Consider the following 23,304-nt stretch of genomic DNA (forward strand, 5'->3'; position numbering starts at 1 on the left):
TAAGCAACTCAGTGAGTCCCTGTCTCTAAATAAAACACAAAATAGGACTGGGGATGTGGCTCAGTGGTTGAGTGCTCCTGAGTTCAATCCCCAGTACCCACCCCCCCCCCACAAAAAGTAAAGTAAATAATAATGGAGAAAGATATAAACACTAATAAAAATTGGAACTATATTAATTGCGGGCATATCAGACATCAGAGAAAGGAAATTTATCAAAGGTAAAGAGAAACTCAATATAATGAAGAAAAGAAGAGTTCAAATACCTCAAGAGCTCATAACAAAGGTTAATGTGTATGTACCCAAAAATAGAGCATCAAAATCTATGAAGCAAAATCTGACAGAACTTCAGTGAGAATCAGATGAATCTACTAACATAGTTGGAGCCTGTAACATGGTCCCTCCATCTCAAAAATGGACATATTCAGCAGACAGAAATTCAGTATCGGTGTTACTGAACTGATCACCACCATTAATAAACTGAACATAACTGACATTTAGAGACTACTTTGTCTAGCAACGGCAAGTTGCACATTCTTCTCAAGCTGACATGGAAACTATCATTCACCAAGATAGAGTAAATACTGGGCCAAAAAACACACTTAAGTTAATTTAAAAGAATAAAAATCATACAATGTCTAAACTAATACCACAATGTCCTTAAACTAGAAATTAATAATAGAAATATTGCCCCCCCAAAAATCCTCAAATACTAAAGAGATGAAATAGCACGTTGCTAAACAACACATAGGTCCAAAGGGCAATCTCAAAATAATGTTAAGTATCTGGAACTAAATGAATGAACATGAAAATGGAACTATTTACAATTTGTGGGACACATTGAAAGTAGTGTTTAGTGAAAGATTTGCAATGATAAATGAAATTATTAGAAAGAAAAAAGGCCTATAATCAATAATCTAAGCTTCCAGCTTAGAACTAGAAAAAGAAGAGTAAATTAAATCCAAAGTAAGTACAATAAAATAAATAATAAGAATCAGATTGAAAATCAGAACAGAAAATCAACAAAAGCAAAAATGGTTCTTTGAAAAGATAAATAAATTTGGTAGACTTTGAGCCAGACTAAATGAGAAGAGTAAAGTCACAAATTATTAACATGAAAAGTGAAAGATGGGACATCACTATAGATCCAATGGACATTAAAAGGATGATAAAACAATCTTATGAACCGCAAATGTGAACAACTAGATGAAATGGACTTACCTCTTGAAAAACACAATCTACTAAAGTTCATGTGAGAAAAAATAACAATATGACAAAATCTATACTTACAAAAGAAATTGAATAAATTAAAAAAAAAAAAAAAAAAAAAAAAAAACGTCCAAAATAGAAAACACAAGATCTAGATGAACTTTCTGGGGCTCTCTATCAAATATTTAAAGAAGAAATTATGCCAATTTCTACATCTCTTCCAGAAGATAGAAGCAGAAGAAATCTTTCTAACTCATTCTATGAAGTCAGCATTACCCCAAACTCAAACCAGACAAAGGTATTACAAGAATCATTAAAAAAAGAAAAACAAGAAAAAAAACTCCTAGAACTAAAAGACAGTAATAGTCAATTGCTTTTTTATACATCAACAAATACAACTTGAGAACATGCTAATATTTAAATTAGCATCCCCTGAAAAAGTAATATACTTATGTATAAATCTAGCAAAATATGCACAAGATCTGTATGAATAAAGCTACAAAACTCTTGTGAAAGATATCAAGGAACTAAATAAATGGAGAGAACTTAGAAGATTATAGATAGGAAAATCAATAGTGTCAAGATAAGAATTCCATTCAAATTGACTTATAGATTGAATGCAATCTCAAACAAAATTCCAACAAGTTATATTGTGGGTATTGAGAAACTTACTCTAAAGTTTATATGGAGAGGAAAATGACTCAGAATAGTTAATTCCATATTGAAGGACAGGAACAAAATTGGATGTCTGACACAATCTAACTTAAAGACTTAGTACAAAGCTACAAAACTGTGGTATTAGGGAAAAAAAAAAAAAAAAAAAAAAAAAAAAAACCCAACAGGTAAATGGAACTATAGCAAGTCAAGTAATGGAGTGACATTAAGAAGTGCATTCTACTTGTACAACAAATTAGAACAAATAAAAAAAATTAAAAAGAAGAATTATAAAAAAAAAATTTAAAAAGAAAGTAATTTTACAAAAGAATAGGCACAATATAATAGAACAAATATAGTCTTTTAAATAAATAGTGCCAGGAAAACTGGACACACACACACACACACACAAGCATACACAAATTTATAGATAGCTGTTACAGCTGAAAATGAACCATAAACCTAAATGTAAAAATGCAAAACTACAAGACTCCGAAAAGATAATGGAAAGGAAAATGTAGATGACCATGGGTGTGGCAGTGTCTTTTTTCGCACAATGCCAAAGGCATTATAAAATAAGTAACTGGTAATCTGGATTGCATTAGAACTAAAACCTTCCACTCTGTGAAAGTGATACTAAGAACATGAAAAGGCCCGCCACAGATTGGGGCAAAATATCTCCCAAGTATGCATCTGGCATGTAGGATTATTGTCCAAAATATACAAGGAATTCTTACAACTCAACAATATGACAACAAACAAATCACCAAAAAATGAACAAAAGCCTGGGTGCATTGGCCCATGCCAGTAATTCCAGTGGCTCAGGAGTCTGAGACAGGAGGATTTCAAGTTTGAGAACAGCCTGGGCAACTTAGCAAAACCGTGCTTCAAAGTAAAACACACAGAGCTGGGGCTATAGCTCAGTGGTTAAGCACCCTTGGTTCAATCCCTGAACCAAAAAGGAAAAAGACAAAAGACAAAAGACTGAAGAGACACTTCACCAAAACAAATTCACAGATGACATTAAGTCTAAGAAAACTTTTTCAACATTTTATGTCATCAGGGAATTACAAATTATCAACAATGAAATGACACTACACATCTGTTACAATGGACGTAATCCAAAACACTGACAAGGATACAGAGCAGCAGAGACTCTCACCTATTGCTTGTGGAAATGCAAAACAGTAGAGACACTTTGGAAGATATTTTGGCATTTTCTTATAAAACTAAATATATTTTTTTACCAAATGATCCTGCAACCATATTCTTTGGTATTTATTCAAGTGAATTGAGAACTTGTCCACACAAAAACTTCTACATGGATGTGTTTGGCAGCTCTATTCATAACTGCCAACATTTGCAAGCCATCGAAACATCCCTCAGCAGGTAAAAAGATAAATTTGGTGCATCCAGAGAATGAAACATTATCAGTGCTAAAAATAAGTGCTATCAATCATGAAAAGACATGGAAAAAGTTTAAATACACATTACTCAGTGAAAGAAGCTAATCTGAAAAGGTTGCATATTATATCACTCTAAAGATATGACTTCAGGAAAAGGCTAAATTATGGAGACAGTAAAAGGACAGTAGAGATTTCTGGGGTGGGGTGGTGGTAGAAAGAAGAATAGTCAAAGCACAAAGAAGATATATATACACATATACACACACAGATATTTATATATATATACATATATATACACATATACATGTATATACATATACATATATACATATGTGTATGTATTGACCCCAGGAATGCTTTACCACTGGACTACATCACCAGCCCTTTTTTAATTTTTAATTTTGAAACAGGGTCTCACTAAGTTACTTAGGGACTCGCTGTTGTTGAAGCTGGCATCAAACTTGGGATCCTCCTACCCCAGCCTCCAGAGTTGCTGGGATTATAGGTGTGCACCACCACACCAGGCTACTCAGAGAATTTTTAAGACAGTGAAAGCGTTTCGTGTGATACTTCAAAGGTGGACACATTTCACTGTACATTCATCTAAACCCATGTAGTGTTCAATGCCAAGAGTGAATCCTACTGTAAACTACAGACCATGGGTGCTAATGATGTGTCGATTATAACAGAAGCGTTACTGTTGCACAAGATGTTGCGGGTTGGAGAGGAAGAGAGCACACGGGAACTCTGTACTTCTCATTCAATTTTGCCACCAATATAAAACTGCTCTAAAAAAGTTCATTTATTTTTAAAAACCTTGTTTTTATATATATTTTTATACTTCAATGACTAGTTTCAGTGTGTAAAATTGAGACACACTGTATGTTAAAATAATAAAAATTACTACTGTTCTAAAACTATGGAGCTCCAACAGTGTGATATGGATGAGGTCTTAATTTTATCCATTTCTGAAATTCATTATACATTTTCAATTATGAAGCAATTATGTCCAAACATCTGCTAGGGCCTAAAATTCAAGAAGGAGCAAACAGCGGTCCCTATTTCAATGGGAGCAAAGGTCACATAAATGAAGAATTGGGATAAAGTGTGATGGGATGATCTCAAGAAAGGTACATAAAAACACTCACCTCATTTCACCTTTCCATTTTTGCAGTTCCCTTTAGTATAATCAAATAAAATAATGCATTTAAATGGTTTGACATTCTTGTATGTCTTAGTCACCAAATGATATGAATTTAAATGTTATTGCTGATACCATGTTTCATTTTTAAAAGGTAGCTTAGAAAAATGGCATAAATTAAATAAATTATCAGCTCATTCCTAAATATTATTATTTGAAAATGGAGAATAACATGCTTAATTATATGTATGTATCATATTTAATAATATATTTAAAGAATTAGCTATACATCATATTTACTATATTATACATAATAATACACTACATTTAATAGCATAATTATAATTGCCTACATTTTTATGCTGAAAACCTCTTTTGAAAATGCTGTGTGGAATTTCCTCCTCTGTCCTCACTCTTATTTCTCACTTTCCTCAGAGTGATAGTATCAAAGCAAGCGAGGAATTTAAATAATTTAAAAAAAAATAGAAACAACAACAATAACAAAAAAGGGAAGAAGAGAAAGTGAGAAGCACAACATTAACAAATGCATATTTAACGGAGTCTGGGAGATCAAGGCCGTCGGCACTTTGTAAATACTCTTTGGAGACACAGTGCTCAAAGGTTGTGTTTGCTGTTGTGCTTGGCGTTTGCTTTGCCTGTGATCTAAGACACCAGATGACCAGTAATCTCACTTGCCCTTTCTTTTCCTACTCTCTGAGGGCTCTGCATACACCTCCTTCCCCCCACCCTCACAACCTTGCCTGCCCTTGGCCATGGCCCAGCTCCCTTGCTCCTGGAAAGATGTCTGGGGTGGTTAGGATTCCGCAGGTCACACCTTGGCCTGTCAGGACCTGGCGCCTCCTGTGCCCAGCATTATCCCATCGCTTCATTTCACCTCCAAAGAGCCCAGCGACAAGTCTGCCTTGTTAGACTCAAATCTCAGTGAGCCCAAGGCAGCCAGCAGTTTCCCGTTTGGTTTCCTGTCATATCTCCTTATGTTTTGGCAGTCTGCAATATCCACAGTTCTTATTAACCTCAGCAAGAGCCAGACCACGGAGAGCGAGTGCTAGGATAGGCGACCTGACTCCAGGGCTTTTACACTTAGTCTGCACAAGGTCAGTATTTACAAACTGCATATGGTTTGGCCTTAAATTCATGATAAATTTTTAAAGTTTTAGTTTAAATCGAATCCTCAATAGTTTACTGAAGATATGTAAGATGAGGGGACTTGTGCATGCACTTCAGTTTAAAAGGTTTAATTCAACTTTATCATACATTACCAGCTCTGGACTTCACAACATCTCTGAAAGAGAGAAGAGTAAATATTTCTTCCATTTTGTTGCTATCTATTCAATTATTATTCATTCAATTATTTGGCAAACTTTTTTGAGAATCGTGTTAGTTGGCTTTTTGTCACTGTGACCAAAATACCCAACCAGAACAACTCAAATGAAAGATTTATTTTGGCTCCATTTCAGAGGATTCAGTCCATCATCAGCTGGTTCCATTCCTGTGGGCCTGAGACGAGGCAGAACATCATGGTAAAGAGCGTGGCAGAGCAAAGCTGCTCTGCTCACGGCAACTCAGAAGCAAAAGGAAAGAGGACGGGGCCAGAGAGAAGATAAACCCTTCCAGTACTTTCCCCCAGTGATATACTTCCTCTGACTAGGTTCCACCTCCCAATAACCCATCTGAGTATCAATGGATTAATCATTTAGGCAATGACTAATTATAGCTCAAAAGCCCCATGTTGGAACCTTGCTGCACTGGGGACCATATTTTCAACACATGAACTTGTGGGAGACATTCCAGATCCAGACCATATCAAGCACTTCCTCCATCTAGCCCTGCTTTTGGAGTGGAACTAAAGACAACATATTGAACTATGTTCTTATTAGAGAAGCAGAGACTTGGGCAAATCCTACACATTGTAAGTGCAATGACAGAGAAGCAAAGAGTAGCAGAGTGACCCAATTAGACAGCATGAGAGGGCACTAGTGAGGGCTGAGTGCCCAGAGGAGGCAGAGCCTGAGCTGAAACCTGCAGAAGTAAGACATTGCCAGGAAAACAGGACACAAAAGACCGTGACATTCTGCCCCTCTTTACTACTTCTAGAAACCCTGTGAGATTCTTATTCATCTCATTGCCTCTTTTCAGATGTTTCAATCCAGGTTCAGTGCAGTTATAGGACACAGGCAGGCAATTATCAAATAACTGGCAGAAATGGGACAAGGCACTTAGCCTATCTGATTCCTGTTTAGTGCTATTTCCAGGAAGCGACATTATTTCCTCAGGAGGATCGGGTGCCATGTTGAAGAAGGCATTGAGAGTAGAGAAGAACCAAATGATACATATAGATAGCGTCAACCTGATGGGCCATCAGATAACAAACAAAAGTGTAAGAATTTTCCCTGAAGTACACCAATTTTCTAAATCCAGAGTACAAAATAGATGGATGACATTTTCCATTTTTATTTCAAAATAGGCTTATTATGTGGTGAATGTTTAAGAATGTCTGTGAAGCACAGGCTACCACTTAAATTTTGCTAAATAAAAATAGTGCTCAATTATAGTAAAACTCTATCCTAGAACTTGTCTTTTACCTTTTTTTTTTTTTTTTACGGTGCGTGTGTGCAAAAATTTGTACTTACCCAACCAAAGAGAATGTCTTAAATAATTTTATTGAATAATGAGAGAACGTGAAACAAGTAAAAGAACATAAATGCATTTATCCTGTAAATTTTCCTAGAAGAACAACAGGAAGACCTTTACAAAAAAAAAAAAAAACAACAAAAACATCACTTAGAAAAATTACTCAATGGAAAACCACAAGACTGAGAATGCCAACTCCACTGAGACGGGCTGTGTGGCTCTGGACGTTCCGCTCTACCAGGGTAGGCACTTGGGTTCTATTATAGGTGAACAGTCACTGTGTTCTGGTTAATGAGTTAAATGGCATACCAGAAATAATCTGAAACATAAAATACTCCACATAAAAAGGTAATGTTTAAATTTACAACAAATTAAGTATCTTGCATGTATTAATACATAATATTTTATTAGCAGATAATTGAGGGCAAGAGTCCATACGAACATCTCAGGAAACCTCAAGTCTCCATGAGGGCAAATTATAGCAACTCCTGTTATGTCATCTGTAATTTATTTTAAATACTTTAGTAAAGACAGTGTAATATGTGGGTGGATGAATTAACTGGGCTTTACATGCGGAGTGGGTTTATTTTTTGAAATATGCTAATGAGGAATCCACTACTCAAGGGTAGTTGGGGCATTTGAAAAGTGCTAATCAGTATTCTATAACTCAAAAGTTATAATTCTGAGTGTAATGACTAAATAACTATAACTTTTTTTTCTTTTTCTTTTTTTTTGGTACCAGGGACTAAACCCAGTGTGTTTTTCATGCTGAGCCAAATCCCTACATTCCTTTTTATTTTTTATTTTGAAACAGGGTCTCACTAAGTTGGAGAGACTGGTCTTGAATTTGGGGATCCTCCTGCCTCAGCCTCCAGAGTAGTTGGGATTACAGGCATGTGCCAGCAGGCAGGCCTGTAAATCCCAATGGCTTCTAACACCATTCTCCATCTGCAGTAAAGAGACATTAGAAATACCTTTTCCCATTGTAAAGGTGATATGAGAATGTGAGGACCCATGCCTTCCATCCTTCAAAACTGAGCCCTGCCTGTAGGACTGGAGTTCTTGCCCATGGCCCAGAGCATATTAGAGGACTTACCTAATTATAACTAGAAGACTAGCTCATTCACCTTCAAAACTATTGTCACACAGACCCCAGAGCAGTTTTTATGCAAGGTACTGGTCAGTGTCCAATGAATGGAGAGCTGGTAGTTTACCTAGTTTACAGAACAGGAATTTGAATGTTGTGCATCCTTGTTGTGCACAAAATCTCTGTGTGCTGGATTGGAACTTGCTTTCACATAATGCCCGATGTGGTGTGTGGAAGAGGGAACCTGGAACACATGACCACCTCTAAGTGGGGAGAGAAGGAGGGAAGGGTGGAGATAGAAATCAACTCCAAGAGCCTAATAATTGTGACTGGACCAATTGCCATAACCATTTCACCATTCATTTCTCTTTTTAGCATTATTTGGGAAAGCAATTCATATTTCCCTTGTGAAATGTGCCAGGCAACCACTATAAACTGTGTATGTTGAGGAGATTATTACTTGTTGTGCCATAGCATGAGCTCCTATTCCAAAGACTTCAAAGAATCTATTTCTTGAAAGCATTGCTTCCTGTGAAGAGCTAATGGGATTCCATCTTTTTTAATAACAAGGATCATGCAGCCTGCTTTATCTCCCTTTTCATTCTGGCTTTCTGAAAACCCCAAGTTATTTGATGTTCAACTTTATGTCCTCTGGGCTGATACAAACAGCTTTCATTTTAGTTTTCTTCCTTTATGTTTTAATTTTTGAATTTTAGTCAAATTGCCCTATTTTTATTATACTGAGTTTTTATTTTATTTGCTACCTTGAATCCTTTATCCACCAAATGGATTGCAAATACAAACATTTATATATTTATAACTGAATTTATCATATAACATGGTTTTTAAATAGTAAGAGAATTTGGCAACATTAAAGGTTTCCTCTTCTCCACAAGCTTAATTTCATAGTAAATAATTGAGGATTCAAGAAGTTTGTGAACATAAGAAGCAGCAGTATAAAAGCAAAGGGCTCATTGTAACAACCTTCAATGCTTAGTAAATTGTGGGAAAATGGAAAATGTGAACCTTTTAATATCAAAAGATGGTTTGTTCAAACAATAAAATTAGAAAAAAGTTCTTATAATACATTTTTATATACTATATTTAATAATATGTTATAATCGTCTTTCTAATTTTTCTGCATTTTAGCAAAAGCTTATCAAGCACAGGTTTTTAAATAATCTTCCTAGTCCTAATACCCGCACCCATCCTATCTCCAAGCTAATAATAAATGCAGAATCAAGTGCAACAAAGGGTTTAATGCTATTGTGAAGCTTGGGTTACTTTCCTTTAGGTATTGAAATTCTTCCTTGTAGAAAATAAGGACCATTCATTCAAATGGGTTGAAGCCATTGATTGGCTATTGCTACTTTCAACATCTATGAAGCAGAGGCCCAATCTATCCCTTTTAACATTTATTTCTTTTGTCCTCAACATCTTTGAGGCTTAAACTTGGGATTAATTTCTTAATCTTCATACTGTAGTACTTACCATCTCTCTCATTAGTCTAATTTGAGTTAATTAGAATCTATAGTTACTTCTCAGACTGTGTTATAAAAGAACAATTGAAGAGAGAGGCACAGACACAATTATGCCATTTTATTGTCTGGAGGAGACAGAAAGCCAGTGGGGCTTCCCTTATTAGGTTAACATCTACCTGACTTCAAAATGTTCCACTGATACAAATAGCAATGGGAGCCATTGGGAGTTCCAAACTTCATCCCTTTTCCCCCTTATATCCACCATACAATCTGATTAATCCGAAGGTGATGGAAGAAAAGAAATGTTCTATGTGTCAAAATGACAAAGTCCATTACATGATTTACAAAATGAGTCATGTGGGTGATAGTTGTGGGTGAGCTCATGTTTTTATTCCTAAACTGAATTCCGTTTTTGTCATGTTTTATTAAAATCTCCCTTCAAATCAATGTGAATGAAGTACGTGCCTGAATAATCTCTTTGGACAACCACAATGATTTGATAAATGTGAGAATGAAATAAATATAAAACCTCTGTGGCTCCATTACATCCAAAATGTTGACAGTCTGGCAGTGTGGTGGGGTTTAATGCCCTAAAGGAAGCTTTGCTTTTGATGAAAGATTTGCAAAGACTTTTTTTAAAAAGATAAGCCATTGCATTTTTAAAAATCGATGTAGTTTAAGCCTGCTTTGAATTTCAATGCACAAATACACAATTCATAAAAATATCAAAAGAAACATAATATGCAATAAAATTAAACATAATTGCCACTTACTGTATTTAAGTGAAACTCCCATCTAATGGTTAAAATTAGTAACTATTAAGTAGATAATAAATATAAATGAGTCATTGACGTTTAGCAAATAGGCGTTTTTGTTCCCCCAACACTTAGATACCAGCAATATTCATTGTGTAGGAAGAAAGATCTTGAAACTCACTCCTTAAGAAAATTCTAATTGAAAATCACTGGGAGCCATTAGAACATGAATAAATGTAAAACAAATGAAAAACAGATTTTAAGGTACCAAGATCAGGTGGTGGGAAACAAAATAAATGTCAGCTACTTAAGAAATCTACATTGAATAAGAAACTACTAATACTCTTCCAAAAGGGATATTAAGGACTTATCTGAGAGATATTCTCCTCAGAGTCCACTAGATTCATAAAAGCACTAGCTAAGTTGTTTTTCTTTATCTTTAAATAAAATATAGCATGAAAGCATTGCATGTCATTAATCAAAAATAGGTTTTAATTGATTGTGGTGCAAATTTGCTTCTCAAAGTGGGTGGTATTTTCAGGAAAATTTTCAAGATAGAACTTTTTCATAGGTTCATTTAGATAAGTTATACAGAATAATTTGAATAAATATATTATACTTTGGGGAGATACTATATATCCATGTATTTTGTGGCTCTTTTAAAATATAAATTAAATATTAAAACATGATAAGCATTTTTAATTATAAATGAAAATTCAATGAGGTATATGTTTGGGTCTGTCCTTAGCCTACTATATTTATTTTCTGATGCAATGTTTATGTCTAGGGGACGACCTAACAAGTTATGAGTTTTAATTTTGTTTGAAAGAGTAAATACATCCTATATGAATTCAAAGGGAAAATTCACTCTAGGTTTCTTGACTGTAAAATAAGAATAATACCTGCTCCACTTATCTCCTAGTATTACTCTGAGAACATTGATAAAGTATATGTGAAAGTTGGGAGAATAATGGAACCTTTGTAGATAATAAATATAAATGAGTCATTGATGTTTAGCAAAGAGGCATTTTTGTTCCCCCTACACTTAGGTACCAACAATATTCATTGCATAGGAAGAAAGATCTTGAAACTCACTCCTTAAGAAAATTCTGATTGAAAATCACTGGGACATGTAAGGTGACACCAGAATTCTCACGGCATATCACTTGGAAAGATTAACACATTCTGTCTTGATATAAGAGCAGAAAACAATGTTCTGAGAATGCTATTTTAGTACTGAATGTTGTAATATTTCATGTTGTTGGAAATATGCATAGTTAGCTAGATCATGTTATGTCTTTGTATCTAGTAGAAAAAGCAGCCCCTTCCTTCCAGAAAAATGCAGGCCCTTGCCAGGATGGGGAATTGGTGAGTAGAGTAAGCTGAGTCTTTTAGTCAGGAACCCTTGTGTAAAGGACAGGTTTTACAAATATATACTGCAGGCCTGAGAAGAAGATCTTTGAATGTTATAAGCTCAGGTTTTCACTAAAGAATACTACTCTAATGTGGGCTCAGAACACTTTGCTAAGAATTGAAATAGTCTCAAAAGCAAGAAGGAAAGTTTGTCTTGTGTGCTTAATTTGCTATGGCTAGGTAAAACCTTGATTTGGGGTTGATTTTAATGAATATGCTCACAAAATATATAAAATGATATTTGGTCATGGATTGTATAAACTGTAAATATTGGTGAGTTTTATTTTCCATTTACAATGAAGTAATAATTCAGGGTTTTTCATTAAAATATTGTGTAATTGATGTAATTTTATATATGCTTATAGTCATTTAAAAATTAAAACAGGTGATTTTGTAATTTTTAGTAACATTTTATTTAATACCACATAATGCAAAATATTAACCCAATATATAAACAATATAGAAAACTAATATAATCTCTCTCCTTTTTTCTATTTTTTAATAACTAAATCCTCAAAGTTCAGTGTGTATTTTATACTTAAAGCAAATCTCAATCTAAAGGCTAACTTATTATCAGAAATATTTCATCTGTATTTAGATTCATAAAATTTACAGTTGAGGAAATCGTACCAAGCATATTTAACATTTTTTAAAGTAAAATTAAAGATCAGCTCTGCAGTCACTGTTCCTACACACTCAGTAGCCACCAGTTACCTTAGGCTACAGTGTTGAACAGCACAATTAGTTTAGATAGCCATCATAATCATTTCAAATATGTATTTATTAATCAAAAGATATGCTTTTGGATTTTTAAAAGGCATTACATTTGAAAATACAACAAACATTTAAAATATATTCAGATAAAGAAGTTAGTCATCAAATATAAAAAGTAATATTTTGACAAAATGTCTAGGTTTTATAGACTTTATAGAGTAATGGATGTCTACATTGTTTCATATTAGTTTCTGCTATTAGCTTATTAACTTTGTCATCTTTTTGTCGTAAAATGACTCGTATCTGTAATACTTGCATTTATAATTTTCTGTTTAGAATACAAATAACTCAAATGTTGCCTCATTTAAAACATTTCTTATGTCCTTTTAATTTTACTGAATTTTATTATGCTTTTACTTTCAAGGAAAGAAAGGGAAAAGTCAGTTGATTTCTCTGTTTATAAGAGTAGCTTTTTGATGTATAGAAAGGATTTGGAGAAGACAAGTTGGGTATTTTATATGTATGTGTGTGTATACATATTTTTTAAAGTTACAACTTAGAAAATGAAATCATGAACACAATTCTGAATACTCACACTCTACCATTCATTTTCCTAGTCCCTTGAACAATAGAAAATTTGCAGAGTTATAGCGACCATTAAAAAAAAAAATCAATGTTTAGTATAAGTTATATTGCACTATTTTTTCTAGTTTTATATTCTTCCTGTATGTTCTGGAGAATGTTCACCCTTTAGAGAAAGTTTTATCATTTTGATGGGGAAAAAGCTGGGAGATTTGTTCTATTATATTATTTTATACTACCTTGTCGCCATTGAGAAACAAGCAAAATTGAATATAACCTTCCCTTCTCCAGGTAAACAGATAAATTGCATCAGACTCTTGATGTAATGTGCTTGGACTTAATTGACCTTAAAGTCTCTACTAATTCCACATGTAAAAATATATGTTAAATCTAAGCACCTAATAAGAATTTCAGAAATTAAATATTTTCATTATTCATGTTTTTGTTCACTGAAATTGCCTACCTTATTTTTTTTCTAAAAATGTCTTCAAGCTACTTCCATGTGTTTGGCATCTTAATGAAATGAAAAAAGACAATTTTTGGAAAATTATTTTCCTTAAAAATTACATGATTTTAAAAGTATGCAGTGAAAAGAGTCAGACTACAAACCTTCTTTGTCTGACTATTTCATGTGAATTCCCCTACCCAAGACCAGTCAGTGAAAAAGTGTCGGAAGGACTTGAAACCAACTAATAATTAAAATTGAAGGTCTTTCTTTACTGAATTGCTTCGGTTTGCAAAATCTGTTCTGCTGCACAGATAACTTTGTGTCTGGACTGGGGGTGAACTTAAAAGACTTCATGAGTAAATGGCATAAGCCAGTTCTAGGTTCACAAATTGTTCTCCCTTCCATTGAAAATTACACAGAGCGCTCCTGCATTTTCCTTCAGAAAAAGCAGATGCCTTGTTATGTTGCTATTTATGATGTCCTCTGAATAGGGAGGCATTGTAATATCTACGCCAGCAATGTAATTCATGCCACTATAAATATGCTGAACTGTCTGGTGACTCCATGATGAGGCAGTGAATTTCAGTGACAAAGGATTGTTCTATGCAGAGAATGATGTGCAAATAAGAAAAGCATGTAATCTCCTTGCTTTGGAAGAAAATAGCTCTTACAAGACAAATCCCATCGCAGGAAGTCTGTTAAAATACACCTGACAGTTTTTATACTGGTATTTTATTGTGTATAATGCTGCTCATAATCAGTAATACATCAGTTAAGGCATAGAAAAAACATTGTTTCACATATTTTTACTTAATGACAACAGTTACAATGGAATTTGCTGTACGGAATATAAAAAGGGAGTTTCCTCTAGATACTCCTTATAAGTTTATGAGCTAACTAATCTTTTTCATGTTTTAGTATACCTACTGGAAAAATATGTTTTTCATAAAAGTATAATGCCAGATTTAGCCACATGTATGTGACTATTTATTTATATGGATCATAAAGAACACATCAATACATGCTTAAATTCAAGCATCTTCTGTTTAAAGCACAATAATTCTTTGCCTTTTTTATTTAAAAAAATATATCCAAACTTGTTATTCTCTGAACATAAAGCTGCGGGAGTTGTCACTTTGTACACTTTGTACGTAAGGAAGGCCCTTCATGTTCCCACAGGCAGCAAAAATGTAAGTCAGCTTTGCTCTTTTGCATGTATGTATCATTTTGTATTTTTGAACTGTAAGGACAGAGAAGAAGAACTAAAGAATGTGTTGGAATTTGTTTCCATATTCTTCACTCTTCCCTAGACTACTCTGGGCGTTTTGCCTAGGTAGCAATTCATTTCCTACCTCCTTTGTGCTGAAATAAACTGAGAATGTTGGGAACTGTGTCCAAGTGGGTATGCCTTCCTCCCTCCTTGCCTGATTAGATTCCCATAAAAGCGCATTACTCCTACAGAGCCGTCCAAGACCATAACACCTTCTGCTATGCTCAGATCCATCATGGACCCTCTGCCTCCCTCTTCAGTTAAAAGGAGCAGATTGGGAGATGCATATATTGCTCCATTTCTCAAAGTATGTCCCATAACAGAAGCATGAGCAATTTCAGAACGTTTTAGAAAATCAAAATTCTCGGGCTCTACTTTAACCTGCCAAATGAGAAGCTCCAGAGGGTGAAAAGCAGAAATTTGTATTTTAAAAAGTGTACCAGGTGATTAAGTTTGAGAACTATTGTATAGTGAAAAGCAGTACATAATGGCCCCCAAGGGACAGAAGTCAGAGGTAGAACCAGCCTAGAAGGCATGTGCCAGTTCTCGACTGAGATCCCACTGCCCGTGACCCTACATTTCTGTGAACATCAGGTTCCTCTTATATGTGTACTTCTTAAGACTTGTTTGGGTAATACTTTAAACAGAATTTCTCTGGGACTTTACTTATATCGGATAAATCAGTAACGGCATGAATGTTCAGATTTTAATACTGCAAAAACTGAGAACATAATAAATGATGAATAATTTTTGGTTAAATGTTTCTTCACTTTGAAGATCATCTTGGAGATAAGGGCTTTGATTATACTCAGAAGTCTCCACTTCAAGAAGCAAGCTCTTACAAATGAGCACATCTGAATATCTAAAAGTGCCCAATAAAATCTTCGTGGGTAGTTTCAGTGCTTCTGTTGGAGAAATAACATTCTCTTGAAGGAGGACTTTGATGCACTGAACCACACTTTCCTTCATCTTGGTTATCAGCATGTGCATCTAAAGAACACTGAGAAATGGTATTTCAGTTCTCTTGGCACTGTCTGGCAATCTAATGCATTAGCACTCTGTTCTCTATTAGCTCATAAATTTGTGCACACGAGAATGAGCTATGGACATCATGATTGCTTTATCGTTTGCAGCCAAGATTTACTCTGTGTCCCTTGACTCATGAATAAATTTTCTCAATTGGCTTCTGGTAATTTCTATGTATTTTAATTTGACACATTTTTTAAAGTCGTCATGGTGGCCTGTCTCTTCTTCCTTAAAATATTAAAAAAAAAAAAAAATCGAGCCATCTTTCCTCTGGAAGTTACTATTTCACACATGATCACAGTAGGACACTTTGGCAAAAATATGAAGTGTTCGAAGGAGGTTGGTGCTGAAACCATTTTATGCAATAGATAGTTTCTAAATACCCTGTATGAGAATGCACTTCTAAAGTCACAAGTTGTTGAAAGAAGACAAGTTGTCACGAGCGATTATACTTAACAGGTTTTATTTCCCTATCTATTAGGCATCCCCTTCCCCCTGTCTCTAGGGAGATTTTGTGTCAAGTACAATGAAATTATCATCACTTGAGGGCTGGCACTGCCAGACATAATCCAGGTAAAACACATTTGTGTGATGCAGCCAAGTATATGACTTAGTGTGCTCATGATGGGATTCCTTTTGGTCTGAAAATTGATAGGCACAGCCAGAGGGATTATGTAAGTAGTCAAGGGAATGAAATGCAAGGCAGAGAGTGTAACTCTATCCTAGTCTGGGGAGCAAGAGACAGCATGTACCTGGCACCACGCTGGACTGAAGGGAGGTGCCTAAAAATGGAATCACAGTTACTTTTTATAGTCCAGCTCCTCACAAGGATTTACTCTACACAATATATTAAACAATCTCTTCACACTTCCAATGCTACTGCCAGAGTGTTTCTAAATCGTTCCATATTTTACTGCTCAGAGCTCTCTTGGAACACTCTTTAGGCTTCTAAATTATGGTGATTAACCATTTAGTGTGTTCTTGCCTTCGTAACAAATTTTTAATAGGAATCTAGTACACAGAGATTTGTTGTGTCACCCCGTAGGACCATGATATATATTATTCATATATTTAGCAATTTGTTTAATACACTGACTCTCAGCTTCTATGGATACAATGCTACCAAGACACAATTCTGTAATGCTAAGTGGCTATGACAGATTCGCAGACACCATAATATGGTGAGTTCCATGTCTGGAAGTCATCAGATGTATTAGATGTTGTAAGAGCTTGAAGGAAGCACGCTGACCCCAGATTTAAACGGTTTGGGGGAGGTTCCCTAGAATAAAGTAACATTGTGGTTGAGACTGAAAGCAGTAATCAACCAAGTGAAGAAAGCAAAAACAAACAAGGAAATAAAAACAGGTTAAGTAAATAAATAAATGAAGAGGAAAAAAGGAAGAACATAAATAAAGATCTTTACAGATGGAGCAAACAGCACATTAAAATCTACATAACCAAGACAGAGAATTCTGTTCAGGAAATTAGAATAACATGATGAAGCTCAGCATCTGTGGGCAGAGAGGTGAGGCTGGGAGGTAGAGAAGGCCTACAGCACAAAGCAGTTTTGATACAGCATGCTAAAGAGCTTGGATTTTAGCATCCAGAGAACAATAAGGGAGTCACTGCAATCTTTAGCATTTGCAGTGAGGTGACTAAAAATCACTGTTGTGTCAGAAGGATTTGTCTGAATTTTTGGAGAGAAGATTGGAAGGATCAAGACTGGAAGGATATTTGGTGATCTATTATAGCATTTTCTTGTCCTCATAAATAATTCTAAAGCACAGTGCCTGAAATATTATAGGTGCTCAATAAATAACCGACAAAGTACTATTGAAAGTAATTTCCTCTTGCACTATATTGTCTAGAGTGAGTGCAGGAAAACAATACACTCCTTCTAACAAATTTCTGAATATCTCTTTAGACTTCTGTAAAAGCTAAAAAGTATTCATTGCTTCAGAAACTCAGTCACATCACAAATAACTTGTCATCAAGCATTCACATAGAGCAGGGAAGGGAGTCTTTTAGAAAATAACTTTTACCTTACCTCTGAACTTTAGCATCAAACTAATTTGACCTCAGTCATTATACAAAGGCAAAGCACTTTGGACACGGCCTTTCTCAATGTTATATAGGACAAAGGTTTTCCACCGCAAAGCAATTATTTTGTTATCATCTGTTACGACATTTGTGTAATCAGTTTTCCTCCCTGCCTCTCACAAAATGCAGTGTCATTGATGTGGTACTTGATTGCCAAAACATTTGTCAATAGATTTACTGCCTACATGCCAACAGGTAAAGATCAAGAGACTGCATGAATCTCGACTCTGAAACAAAGATTGCTGCAGGAAAGCTGAAAGTATCTTAGCCCCAGTTGCTTTCAACAAGGCAAGCAGATGATTAGCAATTTTATCTGTAAACTGGTGTGGGGATGGGAATTAGTTTGCCATTCATATTTCATTTAATACAGAAAATTTTAGTCAACTATTCTTTAAACATTTTAGGGCAAAATAATTCAGGTTTTTAAGATGGAAAAAATCATGTTAATGTTTAATTTGCCCCTTTCTGGGTATATACTTTGAGTGGAATGATTTTATTCTAATGCAGTTTGATTATATTCTAATAAGTAGTTTGAGAATGCAAAGTGCACATGGAATCATGCATTCAAAGGCTTGGAAGCCAAGCCTATTGAACTTAAAGCACTGTTGCATGATTGGGAACACAGAGGTCTTAAGAATTCAAGTCCTTCCCTTAGCTAACCCTGCATTGTTGACTTTTGGAGGATGGACCTGTGACCCTAACCCTTGACTCATATCAGGATTCTATCCACTTGACCTACTATCTTCATTTTATATTAGGATTTTCCACACTGGAAGCATTAACATATTATGAAAAGAATCACTTGCAATGATGTGTCAATATATGCAAATCAATAAGCATACCACATCAATAGAATAATGAAAAAAATCATGATTATCTCAATAGATCCAGAAAATTCAATTTATACAATTCAACATCCTTTTATGATAAAATCCCTCAAAAAATTAGAATTAATTTATCTCAACAAAATAAAGGCTACATATGGCAAACCCATAGCCCATGTCAGACTGAAAGCTGAAGTGGTTTCCTCTAAGGTAGGAACAAGAAAAGGATATCTACTACTACCACTCTCATTCCATACAGAACTGAAATCTTGGCCAAAGTAACAAGACAAGAGAAAAAAAAAAAAAGTATCCAAATAGGAAAGGAGGAAATCAAATTATTACCATTTGAAGATGACATGTTTTTATATACAGAAAAACCTAGACTTCACCAAAAAAAAAATTACAACTGAAAAACAAATGTAGTAAGATTACAAAATAAATAATTAGCATACAAAAATAAGTATCACTTTTATACACAAATAACAGAATTGCTGAAAAATAAATAAAGCAATCATGTGCAATAGTTACAAAAAATAAAATTAGCTGAGAATTAATTTACATCTAAATTAGTTGAGAATTAATTTACATCTTGATCAACTATTGGAGTCACTGGCCTCTATGGAGAATATCTTAGTTTATCATCCTCTCTTTGCTTCCCACTGCCAATATTTAGCTAAAATTTCACAAATGCATGTGAATTTTATATGTAAATTTGTGTTCCTTTGTAGGTACATAAGCTCAAAGAGGGTTTTTTTGGAAAAGGTGTGAGGATAATTCATAATCGTTGACTATCTTGATATAATCATTAAGACATTATTGTTTAACTTTTTTTTTTTTTTTTTTTTTTTTTTTTTGTGGTGCTAGGGATTGAACTCAGGGCTTTGTGCTTGCAAGGTGAGCACTCTACCAACTGAGCTATCTCCCCAGCCCAATTAGTTGGTATTCTTAAGACATATTAACCAAAGTTTTCTATTAAGCCATTATGCCATTTTCTTTCCCACAGAAGATTACCTAAATTAGGGATGACTTTTTGTTCCTTCTCAAAGATTTTTTTTTTTTTTTTTTTTTTTTTTTTTTTTTTTTTAGGATATGCTGAATTGGTTCACAGTAAGCAGGGGTAATAGTTTATGTTTCACAGATTCCTAAATCATAGAGCAAAATGTAGATCTCCTAGCATCACAGAGAAGCCTAGAAATTCCATAATATCACCATGAAGAGGGTAGGGATAAATAATTGAAAAGGGCTTGTGATTCTGCATCTGAGACTATTACTAAGAAATCACAGTATTGATGAGAATTCTCTTCATTGAGTCCTCTCTGTAAGACTGGTGGACCTGATGGGTCATTATCGAATCATGGCTATGACTGCTGGTTTTGAAAAAAATTCCTGGGCAGAGCTCCCTGCTGATAATAGAAGTTCCTTTGAATGGGTCATACTGTTTCTTTTTCAGAAACCTAGGATTTCTATCCTCCTGACAGTTATTTTGCAGAGATAATTACTTTCAGCAACTTTCATTATTTAGAGCAAATACTTACTGAGCTATTTATGGCATTACTTATTGAATTATTTGTATTACATTATTTACAACAAATACTTATTGAAATGACATGATATTTATCATGTCATATTTAACACAGTGTATATGTGTAAAATCATGTATTACCATATAAACATAATCAAAGAACATTTTCTGAAATAATATCTACCCCTACTACATGCAATACACAGTTACATATTATATTCTGCTGGCTTCTGTCTTTTAAAATGTTGATCTAAATTGTTATCATTACATTTTGGTTGGAGAGTTGATTTGGATTTTTCCACTGAAAAAATGATGTTTTAAGCCATATTAAACTATTTTTTAAAAATCTCTTAAAAATATGTCTTTTTAAGAATTTGGGCATTTGCCCTATAAGTAACAGAAAGTGGCCAAAAAGCTTAAAGTAAAGAAGCAGAGTGATCCTTCTGAAAGTTTAGAAGATTATCCTGCCTGACCCAAGGAATGTGGCTTGGGGGTCTGTTGGAGTGTCACCCACCTGCTCAGGGGCCTGGTGCCTCACTGGGCAGCAGCAGGGACCAGCCCCCACTTGTCATGTCCAGAAGGCACCTGGATAGTGAGAGCTTGAAGATACTGTGATCTCCACCTTGGCAAAGATGTGACCTAGGAAACGAGGAAGTAAAGCAAGAAGATCATGAAATCAGTGTTATTTGGGGAACTGGGGCTTAGAAACTTCAAAATAGAAACGACTCGTATGCCAACCACGTGCACTTTGTGATCTACATGGTTCTGGAATTTTAGTCACCGGCTTTTTCATTCATCCAAGTTGCATGAAGTCATTACTATGTTCAAGACCATGGTAAGTGTCAGGGATTTAGAGATGGAGGGCTAACTTCTGGTCCTGAAGGAGAGTCACACGTTTTTCCCTGAAAGAAAACAGATCATATTTGCCCCCCAAACACACATCATGTGTTTTCTGTATTTCACATTTGCTCCTCCTATGTAAAATTCTCTGAAAGCCTAGCCTGGTTTATTTGTACTGGTTTATTTGGACTTATAAGGTCAGGGAAAAAAAGACCCTCCTCCACCACCAGCACTAGGAGAAACAAGAGAAAAAAATCAGTTACTTGATTCAAACTGGACTTGTCTGTGGAAAACGCTTCCAGTGATAAACCTTTTGAGGTTCCGGATTTTGTTGTAAGGACTTGTCATTCCCTTAATTCTTTATTACGATATTTTCATATGTCTTTTTCAAATCACCTTGGGCTATGAAGAGAATCAGTTTTCATGAAGAAGCCAAAGATGAATAAAAGACACTCCGTTATTCGTAAATACACATACCCTTTCATGTATTTAAGCTACCAGAGTGTCATACTGGCAACAGCTGAAACACGTTTATAAAATACTAAGGGACAGAAGATACAGATCTGAGCAGTAGCATAGAACAGGAGTAGGGTTGGTTATTCAAAGCACACTTTCCCCCAAACCCCAGCATACACAATAAACCCGTCTGTGAGTAGCAGGCTTCGGTAGAAGATCAAAGAACTAACAATTGAGATGCTATCAAGAAATCTAGTCATTAAAGAGCCAAAAATGTAGATCGGAATCTTCCTCCAGATTAAGTCAGGATATGAAGCAAAGGAAAATGGGCAAAAATATCTTTCTAGTGAAGAAAAAAGAAAGAAAGAAAGAGAAACCAGTCATTTGCAGTTCAAAGTGGCCCCTTGAAATGTGGGGTACCAAAATATGGTATCTCTTTGGATACCAGTAGACTGATGACTCCCACCACCACCATCAAATTTCGAATTATTTGTTCCAAGTTTCTGAAAATTATAAAACCACTGTAGAAAATTTAAGTTGCTAAGTAAGAAATGAGGAATTTTGGAAAATTATCCAATAATCAGGCAGACTAGTTTCAATAGGAAGCCATTAAGAAGTTTCTACTTACCCCAGATAATTGGTATTTGGTATTTTTTTTAATGGGTGGTTTGTCATAGTAATGAATATTGTGTTATTATTGCTTTAACTTGTAAAATGAAACATTTAAAATCAGATGATTCCCAAATGCACTTCCCAGCTGTCATCTTTCTACCATAAAGCCTTCAGAAAGGATAGTCACTCCTTTAGAAGACATTGACATGAAAAGAAAGCTGCTCAGGCAGTGGAGAAGGCCTCTGAACTATGACATTTCTGGTAAATGGCATCACTAGGAGGGTCTTGAGGAGCTCTGAATGCTGTAACCATGCTGACGGCCAATTTAAGATGTTCCATAAAAGCCACAGTGGTCACATGCTTCCACATCACATCTATTGGTGGAGGCCATATTTTTAATCTGAGGTAGTGCACTTTTCTCTGAGTTTAACCCACAATTACAGTTCGATCTTTATTTTCTTGCACAGTGAGTCAGCATTATTTGATACCAATAAAGAATATAAATGAATTTCCACACCTGCGATTATATACCCCATAAAAATATAATCTGCAGTTTTATCATTTCCCATGACATTCTGATGACCTTATGCCTCTTTGTATCTCAAAGGGCCTTTATGTACAAACTTGTGTAACAGGGCATACACCTTGTGTACACACCTGAAGTCTTGTTTGTCTGTGGTTGCTGTGGTGGTATCCACAAGAGCAATTTTGCAGTAGGTGTTGCTGTTTGCACCAACACTTCAATCCCTGCTGAACTTGTCAATACCAAAATCCAGCAAATGCAGTGACATGTGACTGCCTTCTGTATAGGCACAATACCACCCAGCATTGTGTGACTCCTGTGTCCTGGTCTAAAGGCAATCACCATGTTAGCAAACCCTCGGGGAACACCTTGTCCTGAGGGAAAAAGTCAAAGTAAAATGTGTCTGAATCTGCCTGGTAGTAATACTTCACGTCCTGTGAAAATTCTTGTCCTCTGTTCACTAATAGCCATTTTGTAGATATTCATGAGAGGGGAACATCACTGAAGATATTAGAATGTTATTTCAAACATTATTTCAAGAACATATAATATCCTACTTTATCTATAATGTGTGAGTCTTAAAGCAACTGTT

The 23,304-nt window shown here is 35.0% G+C and overlaps 1 protein-coding gene across 1 annotated transcript in view; it reads left to right on the forward strand.

The window, feature by feature from the left end:
• ALDH1A1 (aldehyde dehydrogenase 1 family member A1) overlaps positions 1–23,304 on the forward strand; it is a 156,673-nt gene that overhangs the window by 59,082 nt on the left and 74,287 nt on the right. The window contains 1 exon segment of the mRNA XM_079112055.1: positions 7,160–7,301. Coding sequence (XP_078968181.1) covers positions 7,226–7,301 — 76 coding nt within the window. The 5' untranslated portion in view covers positions 7,160–7,225.

The sequence above is a fragment of the Sciurus vulgaris genome (genome assembly GCF_902686455.1).
Source record: "Sciurus vulgaris genome assembly, chromosome: 15".
Taxonomy (NCBI): domain Eukaryota; kingdom Metazoa; phylum Chordata; class Mammalia; order Rodentia; family Sciuridae; genus Sciurus; species Sciurus vulgaris.